Source organism: Hylobates moloch, unplaced genomic scaffold, assembly GCF_009828535.3.
Source record: "Hylobates moloch isolate HMO894 unplaced genomic scaffold, HMol_V3 SCAFFOLD_5, whole genome shotgun sequence".
Taxonomy (NCBI): Eukaryota; Metazoa; Chordata; class Mammalia; order Primates; family Hylobatidae; genus Hylobates; species Hylobates moloch.
In genome coordinates, this window is record NW_026652280.1 from 74,417,282 (window position 1) to 74,432,608 (window position 15,327).

The following is a 15,327-nucleotide window of genomic DNA, read 5'->3' on the forward strand; positions in this document are numbered from 1 at the left end:
AATTGATTTTTAAACTATGCTGTACAATGGGTCTGTTTTTGTCATTTGGCTTATGGATATTCAGTTTTCCCAGTATCATTGTTTAAATGACTCTCTTTTCCTTAGGGTGTATTTTTGTAATTCTTGTTGAAGACTAGTTGACCATACCTGCCTGGATTTATTTGCAGAATCTCTATTCTGTTCCATTGAACTATATGTCTGGGTTTATGCTAGGGTCATACTACTAAAATTAGTACAGTATTGTAAAATATTTTGAAGTCAAGAAGTGTGGTATCTGCAGCTTTGTTCTTTCTAAAGATTACTCCCATTATTCTGGGTTCTTATGAGGTCTGCATGGATTTTAGAATATTTTCTTTTGTTTCTGTATAAAAAGCCATTGAAATTTTGATAGGGATTGGATTGAATCTGTTGATCCCTTTGTTGCATGAACTGTTAATAATGCCAGGCCCTCCAATCTAGGAACACAGGGTACCTTTTCATTTATTTGTGTCTTCTTTAATTTTGTTCATCAATAATTTGTAGTTTTATAGCACAAGTCTTTCATCTCCTTGGTTAAGTTTATATCTACAAATTTTATTCTTGGCTGAGCATGGTGGTGCATTCCTGTAATCCTAGCACTTTGGGAGACTGAAGCGGGATAATCCATTAACCTCGGGAGTTTGAGGTAAGCCTGGGCAGTATAGTGAGATCTTGTCTCCACACAAAAAAGTAATAATAATTAAAAATTAAAAAAAAATAGCTGGGTAGGTGGTGCATACATGTAGTCCCAGCTGTTTGGGAGGCTGAGGCTGGAGGATGGCTTGAATCCTTGAATCCAGGAGATTGAGGCTGCAGTGAGCCATGATTGCACTACTGCACTCCAGCCCTAGGCAACAGAGTGAGAAGACCCTGTCTTACAAAAATAATAATAAAAATAAAATAAAATAAAATAATTTTATTCTTTTTGATGCTATACTAAATGGGATTGTTTTCTTAATATCTTTTCCAGTGATTTTGTCATTAGTGTATAGAAATTCAACTGATTTTTGTATATTGATTTGTGTTTGGCAACTTTACTGTATTTTTTGAGATCTAGCATGTTTGTATTTGTTTTTGTATTTTGTTATGTCATCTTTAAACAGGCATAATTGTGTTTCTCTCTTCCCATTTGTATGTCTTGTATTTCTTTATCTTGCCTAATTGATCTGGCTAGTACTTTCAGTACTAATATAAACATAAAAATAAATTTTGAGAATGGACATCTTTGTCTTTTTTCAATGCATCTGTTCATTTTTAAACATGAGGTACTATTATTTTATGTCAGACTCTCTCCCTTCAGAACATTTAATAATTGGTTTTTAAAATTATTTATTTTTATTTTTTTCAATATTCAATATTATCCAAATTATTTATTTTTATTTTTATTTTTTGAGACAGGACAGGAGTCTAGGTTGAAATGTAGTGGTGCTATCATAGCTCATGCAGCCTCGAACTCCTGGACTTAGTGATACTTCTGCCTCATCCTACAGAGTAGCTGGGATTATAGGTATGAGTCACCACACCTGGCTAACAATTTATTTATTTATTTAGATGCTGTGCTGTTCAATTGGGTGCAGATATAGTTAATTGTTATGTCTCTTGGTGAATTCATCCTTTTATCATTATATTAGTGGAATTATCTTTGTCTCTTTACAAAGTTTTTGGCTAAAAGCTTATTTTGAGATATAAATATAGCTACCTCTGCTTTCTTTTGGTATCCATTTGCATGGAATATTTTCTTCCATCCCTTCACTTTTAATTTATGTGTGTTCTTACAAGTAAAATGAGTCTCTTATAGGCAGCATATTGTTGTATATTGTTTTTTAATCCAATCAGTTGCTGTAAGTGTTTTTATTGGAGAATATAACTCATTTATATTTAAGGTAATTATCAATAGGTAAGAACTTACTACTGCCATTTGCAATTTGTTTTCTAATTTTGTTATTTTTATTTTTCTTCAGATCTTTTGATTCTTCCTGTCTTGTCTTCTTTTGCGGTTTGAAGGTTTTATGTGGTGGTGTGCTTTGAGTCCTTTCTTTTCATGTTAGGTGCAACTACTACAGGTTTTTGTTTGGTGGTAAACATGGAGCTTATATAAAATATCTTATTCTTATAACAGAATACTTTGAGCTGATAACAACTTGCCTTTCATTGCATAGAAAAACTCTACATTTTCATGCCATTCACCTTTTATGATTTTGATGTCAACGTTTATTTTTGTTTTTGTAATTTTTATGCCTTAACAACTTATTGTAGCTACAGTTGTTTTCAATAGTTTTGTCTTTTAAAACTCAAGTAGGGATACAACTTTTTTACACACTAACCTTACAGTATTAGAGAATTCTGAGTATGAATTACTTATGCTGTTGACATTATTTTAGTTTCATATGTGTCATGTCATTAATTATTAGTCTTTCAGTAATTCCTCTGAAGACCTCCTGGTGATGAACTCCCTTAACTCCCTTAACTTTTCTTTGTCTGGGAATGTTTTTATTTCTCCTTTGTTTCTGAAGAACAGATTTGCCAGGTAAAGTATTCTTAGTTGACCGTTGTTTGTTTGTTTGTTTGTTTGTTTTCAGCACGTTGAATATATAAACCCAATTTCTTCTTGCCTAAAGAGTTTCTGCTGAAAAATCTTCTGAAAGCTGTATTTGGGCTTCTTTCAATGTACATTTTTTTTTTTATACTTTAAGTTTTAGGGTACATGTGCACAATGTGCAGGTTAGTTACATATAAGTGCATGTGCCATGAAGGTGTGCTGCACCCAGTAACTTGTCAATTAATATTTGGTGTATCTCGTAATGCTATCCCGCTACCCTCCCCCTACCCCACAACAGGCCCCAGAGTGTGATGTTCCCCTTCCTGTGTCCATGTGTTCTCATTGTTCAATTCCCACCTATGAGTGAGAACATGCAGTGTTTAGTTTTTTGTCCTTGCGATAGTTTGCTGAGAATGATGGTTTCCAGCTTCATCCATGTCCCTACAAAGGACATGAACTGATCATTTTTTATGGCTGCATAGTATTCCATGATGTATATGTGCCACATTTTCTTAATCCAGTCTATCATTGTTGGACATATGGCTTGGTTCCAAGTCTTTGTTATTGTGAATAGTGCCACAATAAACATATGTGCGCATGTGTCTTTATAGCAGCATGATTTATAATCTTTTGGTTATATACCCAGTAATAGGGTGGCTGGGTCAAACGGTATTTCTAGTTCTAGATCCCTGAGGAATCGCCACAATGACCTGCACAATGGTTGAACTAGTTTACAGTCCCACCAACAGTGTAAAAGTGTTCCTATTTCTCCACATCCTCTCCAGCATCTGTTGTTTACTGACTTTATAATGATCACCATTCTAACTGGTGTGAGATGGTATCTCATTGTGGTTTTGATTTGCATTTCTCTGATGGCCAGTGATGATGAGCATTTTTTCATGTGTCTTTTGGCTGCATAAATATCTTCTTTTGAGAAGTGTCTGTTCGTATCCTTTGCCCACTTGTTGATGGGGTGGGTTGTTTGTTTTCTTTTAAATTTGTTTGAGTTCATTGTAGATTCTGGATATTAGCCCTTTGTCAGATAAGTAGATTGCAAAAAATTTCTCAGATTCTATAGGTTGCCTGTTCACTCTGATGGTAGTTTCTTTTGCTGTGCAGAAGCTCTTGAGTTTAATTAGATCCCATTTGTAAATTTTGGCTTTTGTTGCCATTGCTTTTTGTGTCTTAGACATGAAGACCTTGTCCATGTCTATGTCCTGAATGGTATTGCCTAGGTTTTCTTCTAGGCTTTTTATGGTTTCAGGTCTAACATGTAAGTCTTTCATCCATCTTGAATTAATTTTTGTATAAGGTGTAAGGAAGAGATCCAGTTTCAGCTTTCTACATATGGCTAGGCAGTTTTCCCAGCACCATTTATTAGATAGGAAATCCTTTCCTCATTTCTTGTTTTTGTCAGGTTTGTCAAAGATCAGATGGTTGTAGACATGCAGCATTATTTCTGAGGGCTCTGTTCTGTTCCATTGGTCTATATGTCTCTTTTGTTGCCAGTACCGTGCTGTTTTGGTTACTGTAGCCTTGTTGTATAGTTTGAAGTCAGGTAGCGTGGTGCCTCCAGCTTTGTTCTTTTGGCTTCAGATTGACTTGGAAATGTGGGCTCCTTTTTGGTTCCATATGAACTTTCAAGTAGTTTTTTCCAGTTCTGTGAAGAAAGTCATTGGTAGCTTGATGGGGATGGCATTGAATCTATAAATTACCTTGGGCAGTATGGCCATTTTCATGATATTGATTCCTCCTACCCATGAGCATGGAATGTTCTTCCATTTGTTTGTATCCTCTTTTATTTCATTGAGCAGTGGTTTGTAGTTCTCCTTGAAGAGGCCCTTCACGTCCCTTGTAAGTTGGATTCCTAGGTATTTTATTCTCTTTGAAGCAATTGTGAATGGGAGTTCACTCATGATTTGGCTCTCTGTTTGTCTGTCATTGGTGTATAAGAATGCTTGTGACTTTTGCACATTGATTTTGTATCCTGAGACTTTGCTGAAGTTGCCTATCAGCTGAAGCAGATTTTGGGCTGAAATGATGGGGTTTTCTAGATATACAATCATGTCATCTGCAAACAGGGACAATTTGACTTCCTCTTTTCCTAATTGAATATCCTTTATTTCCTTCTCCTGCCTAATTGCCCTGGCCAGAACTTCCAACACTATGTTGAATGGGAGTGGTGAGAGAAGGCACCCCTGTCTTGTGCCAGTTTTCAAAGGGAATGCTTCTAGTTTTTGCCCATTCAGGATGATACTGGCTGTGGGTTTGTCATAGGTAGCTCTTATTATTTTGAGATACATCCCATCAATATCGAATTTATTGAGAGTTTTTAGCATGAAGTGTTGTTGAATTTTGTCAAAGGCCTTTTCTGCATCTATTGAGATAATCACATGGTTTTTGTCATTGGTTCTGTTTATATGCTGGATTACATTTATTGATTTGTTTATGTTGAACCAGTCTTGCATCCTAGGGATGAAGCCCACTTGATCATGATGGGTAAGCTTTTTGATGTGCTGCTGGATTCTGTTTGCCAGTATTTTATTGAGGATTTCTGCATCAATGTTCATCAGGGATATTGGTCTAAAATTCTTTTTGTTGTGTCTCTGCCTGGATTTGGTGTCAGCATTGTGCTGGCCTCATAAAGTGAGTTAGGGAGGATTCCTTCTTTTTCTATTGATTAGAATAGTTTCAGAAGCAATGGTACCAGCTACTCCTTGTACCTCTGTTAGAATTCGGCTGTGAATCCATCTGGTCCTGAACTTTTTTTGCTTGGTAAGCTGTTAATTATTGCCTCAATTTCAGAGCCTATTATTGGTCTATTCAGAGATTCAACTTCTTCCTTGTTTAGTCTTGGGAAGTTGTATGTGTCGAGGAATTTATCCATTTCTTCCAGATTTTCTAGTTTATTTGCATAGAGGTGTTTATAGTATTCTCTGATAGTTTGTATTTCTGTGGGGTCGATGGTGATATCCCCTTTATCATTTTTTATTGCATCTATTTGATTCTTCTCTCTTTTCTTCTTTATTAGTCTTGCTACTGGTCTATCAATTTTGTTGATCTTTTCAAAAAACCAGCTCCTGGAATCATTGATTTTTTGAAGGGTTTTTGTGTCTCTATTTCCTTCAGTTCTGCTCTGATCTTAGTTATTTCTTGCTTTCTGTTAGCTTTTGAATGTGTTTGCTCTTGCCTCTCTATTATTTTAATTGTGGTGTTAGGATGTCAATTTTAGGTCTTTCCTGCTTTCTCTTGTAGGCATTTAGTGCTATAAATTTCCCTCTATACACTGCTTTGAATGTGTCTCAGACATTCTGGTATGTTGTGTCTTTGTTCTCATTGGTTTCAAAGAATATCTTTTCTTCTGCCTTCATTTTATTACATTATGTACCCAGTAGTCACTCAGGAGCAGGTTGTTTAGTTTCCATGTAATTGAGTGGTTTTGAATGAGTTTCTTAATCCTGAGTTCTAGTTCAATTGCACTGTGGTCTGAGAGACAGTCTGTTATGATTTCTGTTCTTTTACATTTGCTGAGGAGTGTTTTACTTCCAACTATGTGGTCAATTTTGGAATAAGTGCAATGTGGTTCTGAGAAGAATGTATATTATCTTGATTTGGGGTGGAGAGTTCTGTAGATGTCTATTTGGTCCACTTGGTGCAGAGCTGAGTTCAATTGCTGGATATCCTTGTTAACTTTCTGCCTCATTGATCTGTCTAACGTTGACAGTGAGGTGTTAAAATCTCCCATGATTATTGTGTGGGTGTCTAATTCTCTTTGTAGGTCTCTAAGGACTTGCTTTATGAATCTGGGTGCTCCTGTATTGGGTGTATATATATTTAGGATAGTTAGCTCTTCTTGTTGAATTGATCCCTTCATCATTATGTAATGGCCTTCTTTGTCTCTTTTGATCTTTGTTGGTTTAAAGTCTGTTTTATCAGAGACTAGGATTGCAACCCCCGCCTTTTTTTGTTTTCTATTTTCTTGGTAGATCTTCCTCCATGCCTTTATTTTGAGCCTATGTGTGTCTCTGCATGTGAGATGGGTTTCCTGAATACAGCACACTGATGGGTCTTGACTCTTTATCCAATTTTCCAGTCTGTGTCTTTTAATTGGAGCATTTAGCCCATTTTCACTTAAGTTTAATATTGTTATGTGTGAATTTGACCCTGTCATTATGATGTTAGTTGGTTATTTTGCTCGTTAGTTGATGCAGTTTCTTCCTAGCCTCGAAGGTCTTTACAATTTGGTATGTTTTTGCAGTGGCTTGTACCGATTGTTCCTTTCCATGTTTAGTGCTTCCTTCAGGACCTCTTGTAGGGCAGGTGTGGTGGTGACAAAATCTCTCAGCATTTGCTTATCTGTAAAGGATTTTATTTCTCCTTCATTTATGAAGGCTGGTTTGGCTGGATATGAAATTCTGGGTTGAAAATTCTTTTGTTTAAGAATGTTGAATATTGGCCCTCACTCTCTTCTGGCTAGTAGAGTTTTTGCTGAGAGATCAGCTGTTAGTGTGATGGGCTTCCCTTTGTGGGTAACCCGACTTTTCTCTCTGGCCACCCTTAACATTTTTTCCTTCATTTCAACTTTGGTGATTCTGGCAATTATGTGTCTTGGAGTTGCTCTTCTCGAAGAGTATCTTTGTGGCATTCTCTGAATTTCTTGAATTTGAATGTTGGCCTGCCTTGCTAGATTGGGGAAGTTCTCCTGAATAATATCCGCAGTGTTTTCCAACTTGTTTCCATTCTCCCCATCACTTTCAGGTACACCAATCAGACGTAGATTTGGTCTTTTCACATAGTCCCATATTTCTTGGAGGCTTTGTTTGTTTCTTTTTATTCTTTTTTCTCTAAACTTCTCTTCTCACTTCATTTCATTCATTTGATCTTCCATCACTGATAACCCTTTCTTCCAGTTGATGGAATTGTCTACTGAGGCTTGTGCATTTGTCATGTAGTTCTTGTGCCTTGGTTTTCAGCTCCATCAGGTCCTTTAAGGACTTCTCTGCATTGATTATTCTAGTTAGCCATCCATCTAATTTTTTTTCAAGGTTTTTAACTTCTTTGCCTTGGGTTCGTACTTATTCCTTTAGCTTGGAGTAATTTGATCACCTGAAGCCTTCTTCTCTCAACTCGTCAAAGTCATTCTCCATCCAGCTTTGTTCCATTGTGGGTGAGGAGCTGTGTTCCTTTGGAGGAGGAGAGGCACTCTGATTTTTAGAGTTTCCAGTTTTTCTGCTCTGTTTTTTCTCCATCTTTGTGGTTTTATCTGCCTTTTGTCTTTGATGATGGTTATGTACAGATGGGGTTTTGGTGTGGATGTCCTTTCTATTTGTTAGTTTTCCTACTAACAGTCAGGACCCCCAGCTGCATATCTGTTGTAGTTTGCTGGAGGTCCACTCCAGACCCTGTTTGCCTAGGTATCAGCAGTGGAGATTTCAGAACAGCGGATATTGGTGAACAGCAAATGTTGCTGCCTGATCGTTCCTCTGGAAGTTTTGTCTCAGAAGTGTACCTGGCCATGTGAGGTCTCAGTCTGCCCCAGCTGGTGGTTGCCTTCCAGTTAGACTACTCAGGGGTTAGGGACCCACTTGAGGAAGCAGTCTGTCCTTTCTCAGATCTCCAGCTGAATGCTGGGAGAACCACTACTGTTTTCAAAGCTGTCAGACAGGGACATTTAAGTCTGCAGAGGATTCTGCTGCCTTTTGTTTGGCAATACCCTGCCCCCAGAGGTGGAGTCTACAGAGGCAGACAGGCCTCCTTGAGCTGCGGTGGACTCCACCCAGTTCGAGCTTCCCGGCCACTTTTTTTAACTACTCAAGCCTTGGCAATGGCGGGCGCCACTCCCCCAGCTTCGCTGCTGCCTTGTAGTTTGATCTCGGACTGCTGTGCTAGCAATGACCAAGACTCCATGGGCATAGGACCCTCCGAGCCAGGTGTGGGATATAATCTGGTGTGCAGTTTGCTAAGCCCATTGGAAAAGCGCTGTATAAGGTTGGGAGTGACTCGATTTTTCAGGTGCCATCTGTCACCCCTTTCTTTGACTAGGAAAGGGAATTCTCTGACCCCTTGTGCTTCCTGTGTGAGGTGATGCCTCACCCTGCTTCGGCTCACACTTGGTGTACTGCACCCACTGTCTTGCACCCACTTTCCAACACTCCCCAGTGAGATGAACACAGTACCTCAGTTGGAAATGCAGAAATCACCCATCTTCTGCATCACTCATGCTGGAAGCTGTAGACTGGAGCTGTTCCTATTCGGCCATCTTGGCTCCACCCCCCGTGAATTTTTTTTTTAATTCTTGCTGTTTTCAGTATTCTCTGTCTTTGATAATTTGATGATGATTGTCTTGGTGAATTCCTCTTTCAGTTGAATTTGATTAGTGACAACTAATCTTCCTGCACCTGGATGATGTTGGCTTTCCCCAGATTTTCAAAGTTTTATCTATTATTTTCTTAAATACATTTTCTGGGTCTTTTGCTGTCTCTTCTTCATAAACTTTTTAAAATATAAATGATGGCTTGTCAGATGATGTCCCATGATTCCTGTAGGCCTTCTTTATTTTTTTCATTCTTTTTTATTTTGCTCCTCTAATTGGATAGTTTCAGATGTCTTATCTTTGAGCTCACTGATTTTTTCTTTTTTTCAAGACTGCTTTTGTAGCTTTCTATTGAATTTTTTAAATGTAGTTATTCTTTATCTCTAGGATTTTTTCTTTTAAAGCTGTTTCTATTTCTTTGTAAAATCTTTCATTTTGTTCATTGTTTTCCAAATTTTACTTATTTTTGATTTTATATTTTCTTAAAGTTCTCTGAACTTCTTTAAAAGGATTATTTTGAATTCTTTTGTCAGTTGTTTCACAGATCTCCACTTCTTCTGAGTCTATTATTGGAGCTTTAGTAGTTCTTTTCATGGTGTCATGTTTACTTGACTTTTCATAATCTTTGTGTCCTTAGATAGATACCAGTGCATTCGAGAAGATAACCACCTCTTCTACCTTTGAAGGTGATTAACCTTTATTATTTGTCTATTCTGGGTTCTGGATGAGCTGGCTGGTAGCAACTCCAGACAGGCAGACCATGGTGTTGGGTTATCTAGTTGTGCTGGATAACGTTTTGTGTTCCGAGGTTAAATGATACTGATGGCTATGCTTCATGGACTCATGAGATCACTCTGACACAAAATGGAGCTGCTGGTTGGCACTACAAACATCTCTGATTAGGCAGGGTGACAGGATGTCTTTCCTAGCTGCACCATGGTTGTTTGGAATCTGTAGTTTTGCAGAGCTGTGTGTTGGAATCTGAAACTGGGTGAGGTCTATGGGCTTGCTGCTAGGCCACACAAGTATGGCAGGGCCTAAGACTATGCTTGGTATGTTTCTACTTGGGCTTGCTTCCCAGCCTAGGGTAGTCTTAAGCAGAGTACTCAGGCTTGGTCCACTCATGATGCAGCTGCTGGGGTTTAGTGGGGGCAGACGCTCCCTCCATGGATAACACTGACTTGCAGTTGGCTCCTGGGCTGAGGAAGATGTGAAAATGTGGTTTTCCTCAGTTCTCTGGTCCAGAAGGGTTTCTCAGACTCACTCTCAAGTTCTGGGATACCCATGATAGTATTTTTTTGCCTCTGGATAGTTGCTAGTTGAATTTCTGTCAGCATCAGGGGAGTGAAGCTGGAGAACTCCTATTCTGCCATGCTGCTAACATTACTTTCCATAATCAACCTCTTTGTCTTTTCATTCTAACATTTTATTTACAATGTGTCTTTATAATGATCTTTGTAGATTCAACCTATTTGGAAAACTTTAAGCTTCTTCAATGTCAGTTTTCATTTCCTTTTCTATGCAATGTATAAGAGTTCCTGTTGTCCCACATCCTTGTCAACATTTGATGCTGTTATTATTTTGAATTTTGGTTATTATAATAGGGGTGTAGTTGTATCTCATTGTTTTAATTTGTAATCCCTTAATAACATATAGTGTTGAACACGTTTTTATATACTTATCTACCCATATATATTCCTCACTAATTTTACTTTGTTTTTACAACCCTGCTTCTCAATGGTGTCTTCTGAAAGTTTGTGTACAAACCATGGTAGAAAATAGATGGGAAGTCAAGGGAAAAGGAGATTAAAGAGGAAGGAAATTTTCATTAAGTATTCAGTGGTCCAATCAATTAACCAAAAATTGTTCTTGTGGGACCTCAATATAAATAGATTTTCAATCATCTGTCTCTGGCACCTTGTTATAGCATTCAGGTGAAATGAAGAATAGAGAAGGAAGCAGAAGAGTGAAAAGTAGAATACACTATTCCAGGTTATGTGCTAATAACTACGTGTAAATGATAATCTAGAGTTTTTTTCTCCTCTTATCTCTCCTATTTTAAACCTCAGTAACATGCCAGACACCAATTTAAATTGATGTCCCTTTGCCCCACTTTATGATTACCCTCTTATATGTTCATATCAGAAGGATGCTTCTCTCTTTCCTTTACATGCAGATTATTTAAAGTTGAAGATGCAAATGTGTGGATACCGGAACATGTTCCATAAAGACTCCCTCCTTTTATTTTAAAGTGATAACCAATATGCTTAAAATTCTCTTAGGTTTTTATTTAATCCTATTAAAACAAAACGACTGTGTTTTTTCAGTTAAACTTTATTTCCGATTATAAATTACGTTCTTTGAAAATAAAAGAAAAACATTGTTAATAAATATGGTTTATATTAGTAAAAAACAGATTTAAATTAATTTTTTGAAAAATCTATTTTATTATGAAAATGGTTCATATTAAATTTGTTATTTTTAAGCTCTTTATGAATATCATTTTCTTTAATTCTGATGACAAGCAATTAAAATAGAAACTATTTTAACTTTTGATTTACAGATAAAAATTAGTCCTAAGATTTCATATATTTTTCTTAAAGTTACAAGGCTTTAAATTGGTAAAGCCATGATTTGGATTTATGTAGTGTGACTCTAGAGTGCATACTACTCTAATCATTATATTCCACCACACATCTTAAAGTTAAAATAAGTGCAGTTCATAATCACTGCATCAACTTCCTTATACTTTTTATATTTTTGTCCATTTGAAAAGATGTTTGAATTAAGATTTTTTACCAACATAGGAGACATATAGAACTGAGTTAAAACCTTAATGCTGTTACTTCTCAGCAAGATAATCTCAAGGGACTAATTTGTTCAGTTCTCTAACCTTTAGATTTTTCACCTCGAAATTTAATTTTTCAATAGAAATACCAAACTTTGTATTATTTTAGTAGACACAAGTATAATAAAAACAAAGAATCTGGAAACATTTAAACACTACTTGTTCCTGAAACGAAGAGATAATTAGAATTCATACTTTTTCTTTTAGGTCAATCACTTTTGAGGGAGGATGGTCACTCTAAAATCACCCATTGAATGGATATGGTGTTGCAGAACTTTTAAAATATTTTATCTTTATTTTCCATTTTGATTTAACTAATAGTACTTCTACAATACACAAAACATTTCAATATTCTTCCCCTATATAGCTTCTTCTTATTCTATTTTCCAATCTTGATTTATTTATTTATATTTTAGTTTATTCCTTTTCTTTTGTGCCTGTGCTTACCCATATACCTTTTTCCTAACTTTTAATGTTCCATTATTTATCTGCAATGCAAATCAACATAAAAGCCTTTATAGGGTATGTGTGTGCATACGTGTGTGTATGTATGTACATGTGTTGTTGTTGTGAAGGATATTAGATAAGTTAATAATGGAATCACTACATTTCCATTGTCTATTAAATATATAGCCTTCCTTGTGTATGACATGTCAACTTTGGGACACTAGTGTGAACACTAGAAACATTACATCACAGAAAACAAAATGAAGTGAGCACATAAAAAACTCATGTTATTTAATTGAATTTATTTTAAATTTATCTTTGACAGGAGAACATAATTTCAATTGGTAATATTTTTCATTAAATAATAATAAATAAGGTTAAAAATGAAATTGAATCTGTTAACAGTTATTAAAGATGTGGTACACTTATTACACTGAAATAGATGAATATTAAAAGTCCATAATATGAATATCTAAAGTGCCGCTTTTTATCTGCCGTCCTCACTCTGGGCATGAAAATTCCATTGCCAATTCTAACTTGTGAATCTATGCAGCCCCAATTATTAGGACAGAATAAATAGAGAGGTAACTTCCTATAGCAGTATTGGGTTCTCCCTAAACCCATAGAGACAAGTGTCCTGAGTGTTTTCTGAATTCCTATGATAATTTTGTTTATTTCATTGACATCACCCAATTTTAAACACAATAGATTATATCATTTTTGGTTTCAACCATGTTCTACCCTTCTGCACTTCAGGCTCAGGAAATATGTTTTATCTCCAGTATATTAAGCCTCTGACTCAAAAATGTAGAGCTTTTAAAGTACGAAGTAGTGATAAAATGTAAATGGGCATCTTGATATACTGAGTTAGTTCTTTTGCCCTAGAAGTGTTCAAGAGGAAGCTTGATACCTTATTGTAAATGCATTATGGAAGGAATTTGATATTTCTTTGTGGGTGCTCACAAGTTTGAACACTTGTGATTGTATAAATATCTTTCTTTTTATTAAACCAGATTGTAGACAGAGTTGTGATGTGTAGTTCACAATCAGCAATGGCAGAATTGAGCTCTTAGGAAAAGGAGGAGCCAAGTTGAAGATTTCAGGGAGTTTATCAGTCTATGGTCAAAAGCACAGGAAAGAAGTAAGAAAATCAGATGCATTAGATTAGAGTGCATAGAGATAGTCAGGCTTACACTTTAGAAAATGCATGGCTGGAAAGGAAGACAATCTAAAAAGGAAAGACTACTGGTCGGTAATCACCTGAATTAATCTATACTCTACCTAGTTCTGGTACAAAAGACAATGTCTTGGTAGTCATAGCTCCTGTTAACTAGAAAACATAGGAACCCACAAACTTAGATATGATGATATACTATTCCCACAACATTCAGGTACTTTCCTATTTGATATCTATACTTACTCAGTTAAATCATGATTTGACTGAAAAAGTAATCAGGTCAGGCCCTCAATTTATCCGTTGTTTTCTGAAATAATTTTGCCATGCCATAACTTTCTCATGGCATTTTTCACTTCTGCATTCCTCAGTGTGCAGATGAGTGGATTGAGAAAGGGTGTTCCAATAGTATAAAATACCACCACCATCTTTTCCATGGGAAAAGTGGTTGGGGGGCGTATATATATGAATATACATGGGCCAAAGAATAAGATGACTACAATTATGTGGGAAGTGCAAGTGGAGAGAGGCTTTTTCCTCCCTTCAGCACTGTGGTTTCTCAGTAAATGCAAGATGACAATATATGAAATTATGAAAATCGTGAAACTACTTGAGCAAATTGCCCCACTGTTAGACACCAACAGCAGGTTGATGGTGTAAGTGTCCATGCAGGCAAGTTTCAACAAGGGCTGCAAATCACAGCAATAATGATCAATCAAATTGGCTCCACAGAAAGGCAATCTTAAGGCCAGGATAATCTGAGCCATAGAGTGTATAAAAGACCCTATCCAGGCAAGAAAAATCAGCATGATGCAGAACTGCCAGCTCATGATGATTGGGTAATGCAAGGGCTTACAGATGGCCACATAGCAATCAACAGCCACAAGGATGAGGACAAAGATCTCTATGCAGCCAAATAAATGTAGTGCAAAGACTTGTGTCATCACTCATTGTAGGATATAATTTTCTTTGCAGAGATAGCATCCACAATTAATCCAGGGTCTGTGGAAGTTGAAAAGCAAGAATCAGCAAAGGACAAATAAAATAGGAAGAAGTACATGGGGCTTCCTAGTGTCCGGCTGGACTTTATGGTCACAATAATGAGCATATTCCCCACCACAGTTCCCATATAGGAAATTAAGAAGATTACAAACACTGTTTTCTGCTTCAAGGGATCCTGTGTTAATCCTAACAGTATGAATGCAGTCACACTGTTATTTTGCTGCATTGTTTCAGTTGATGTGAAGAAACCACAGATTAGAAATAGTTAATCTGCAAAGGAAAAAAAAAGGAAATAAATGCTAAATTTAGAGGTCAAATACATATTCTTGCAATGCAATTGCAACTTTCCAATGGATTATTATTGACAATTCTGTGTATTTTTTTTCTGAGTAAAATGGAATTCATAGTAACTATTCAATATATTTACCAAATTACTTTTTTTTTTTTTTTTTTTGAGACAGAGTGTTGCTCTGTCCTCTAGGCTGGACTGCAGTGGCATGACAAAATTACACATGAAAATAATACAATGAGTAATAGAAAAATAACTTAAAAGCAAATCATTTTTCAAACAAAGTAAACATTTATTTAGGGATTCGGTATGGGTAGGTATCTTCTGAGCTGAACGTGTTTCTTTAGCTGATAGCCAAGAATAATACATATTTTGTACTGTGTTGCAGTAACAGAGGAAAATGTACATGACTTACTACAATAGGCTTTCACATTATTTGAACCTGACAGTACCATTATAATATATATACTCTCTCACCACTCCTATTCAACATAGTGTTGGAAGTTCTGGCGAGGGCAATCAGGCAGGAGAAGGAAATAAAGGATATTCAATTAGGAAAAGAGGAAGTCAAATTGTCCCTGTTTGCAGATGACATGATTGTATATCTAGAAAACCCCATCGTCTCAGCCCAAAATCTCCTTAAGCTGATAGGCAACTTCAGCAAAGTCTCAAGATACAAAATCAATGTGCAAAAATC

At 36.4% G+C, this 15,327-nt stretch overlaps 1 protein-coding gene across 1 annotated transcript; it reads right to left on the bottom strand.

Moving 5' to 3' along the window:
* Positions 1-13,635: 13,635 nt before the first annotated feature.
* LOC116468133 (olfactory receptor 4C11-like) lies at positions 13,636-14,567 on the bottom strand. Its single transcript, XM_032151742.1, is given in 2 exon segments — positions 13,636-14,285; positions 14,288-14,567. Coding segments are annotated over 2 exon segments (930 nt in total).
* Positions 14,568-15,327: the final 760 nt, after the last annotated feature.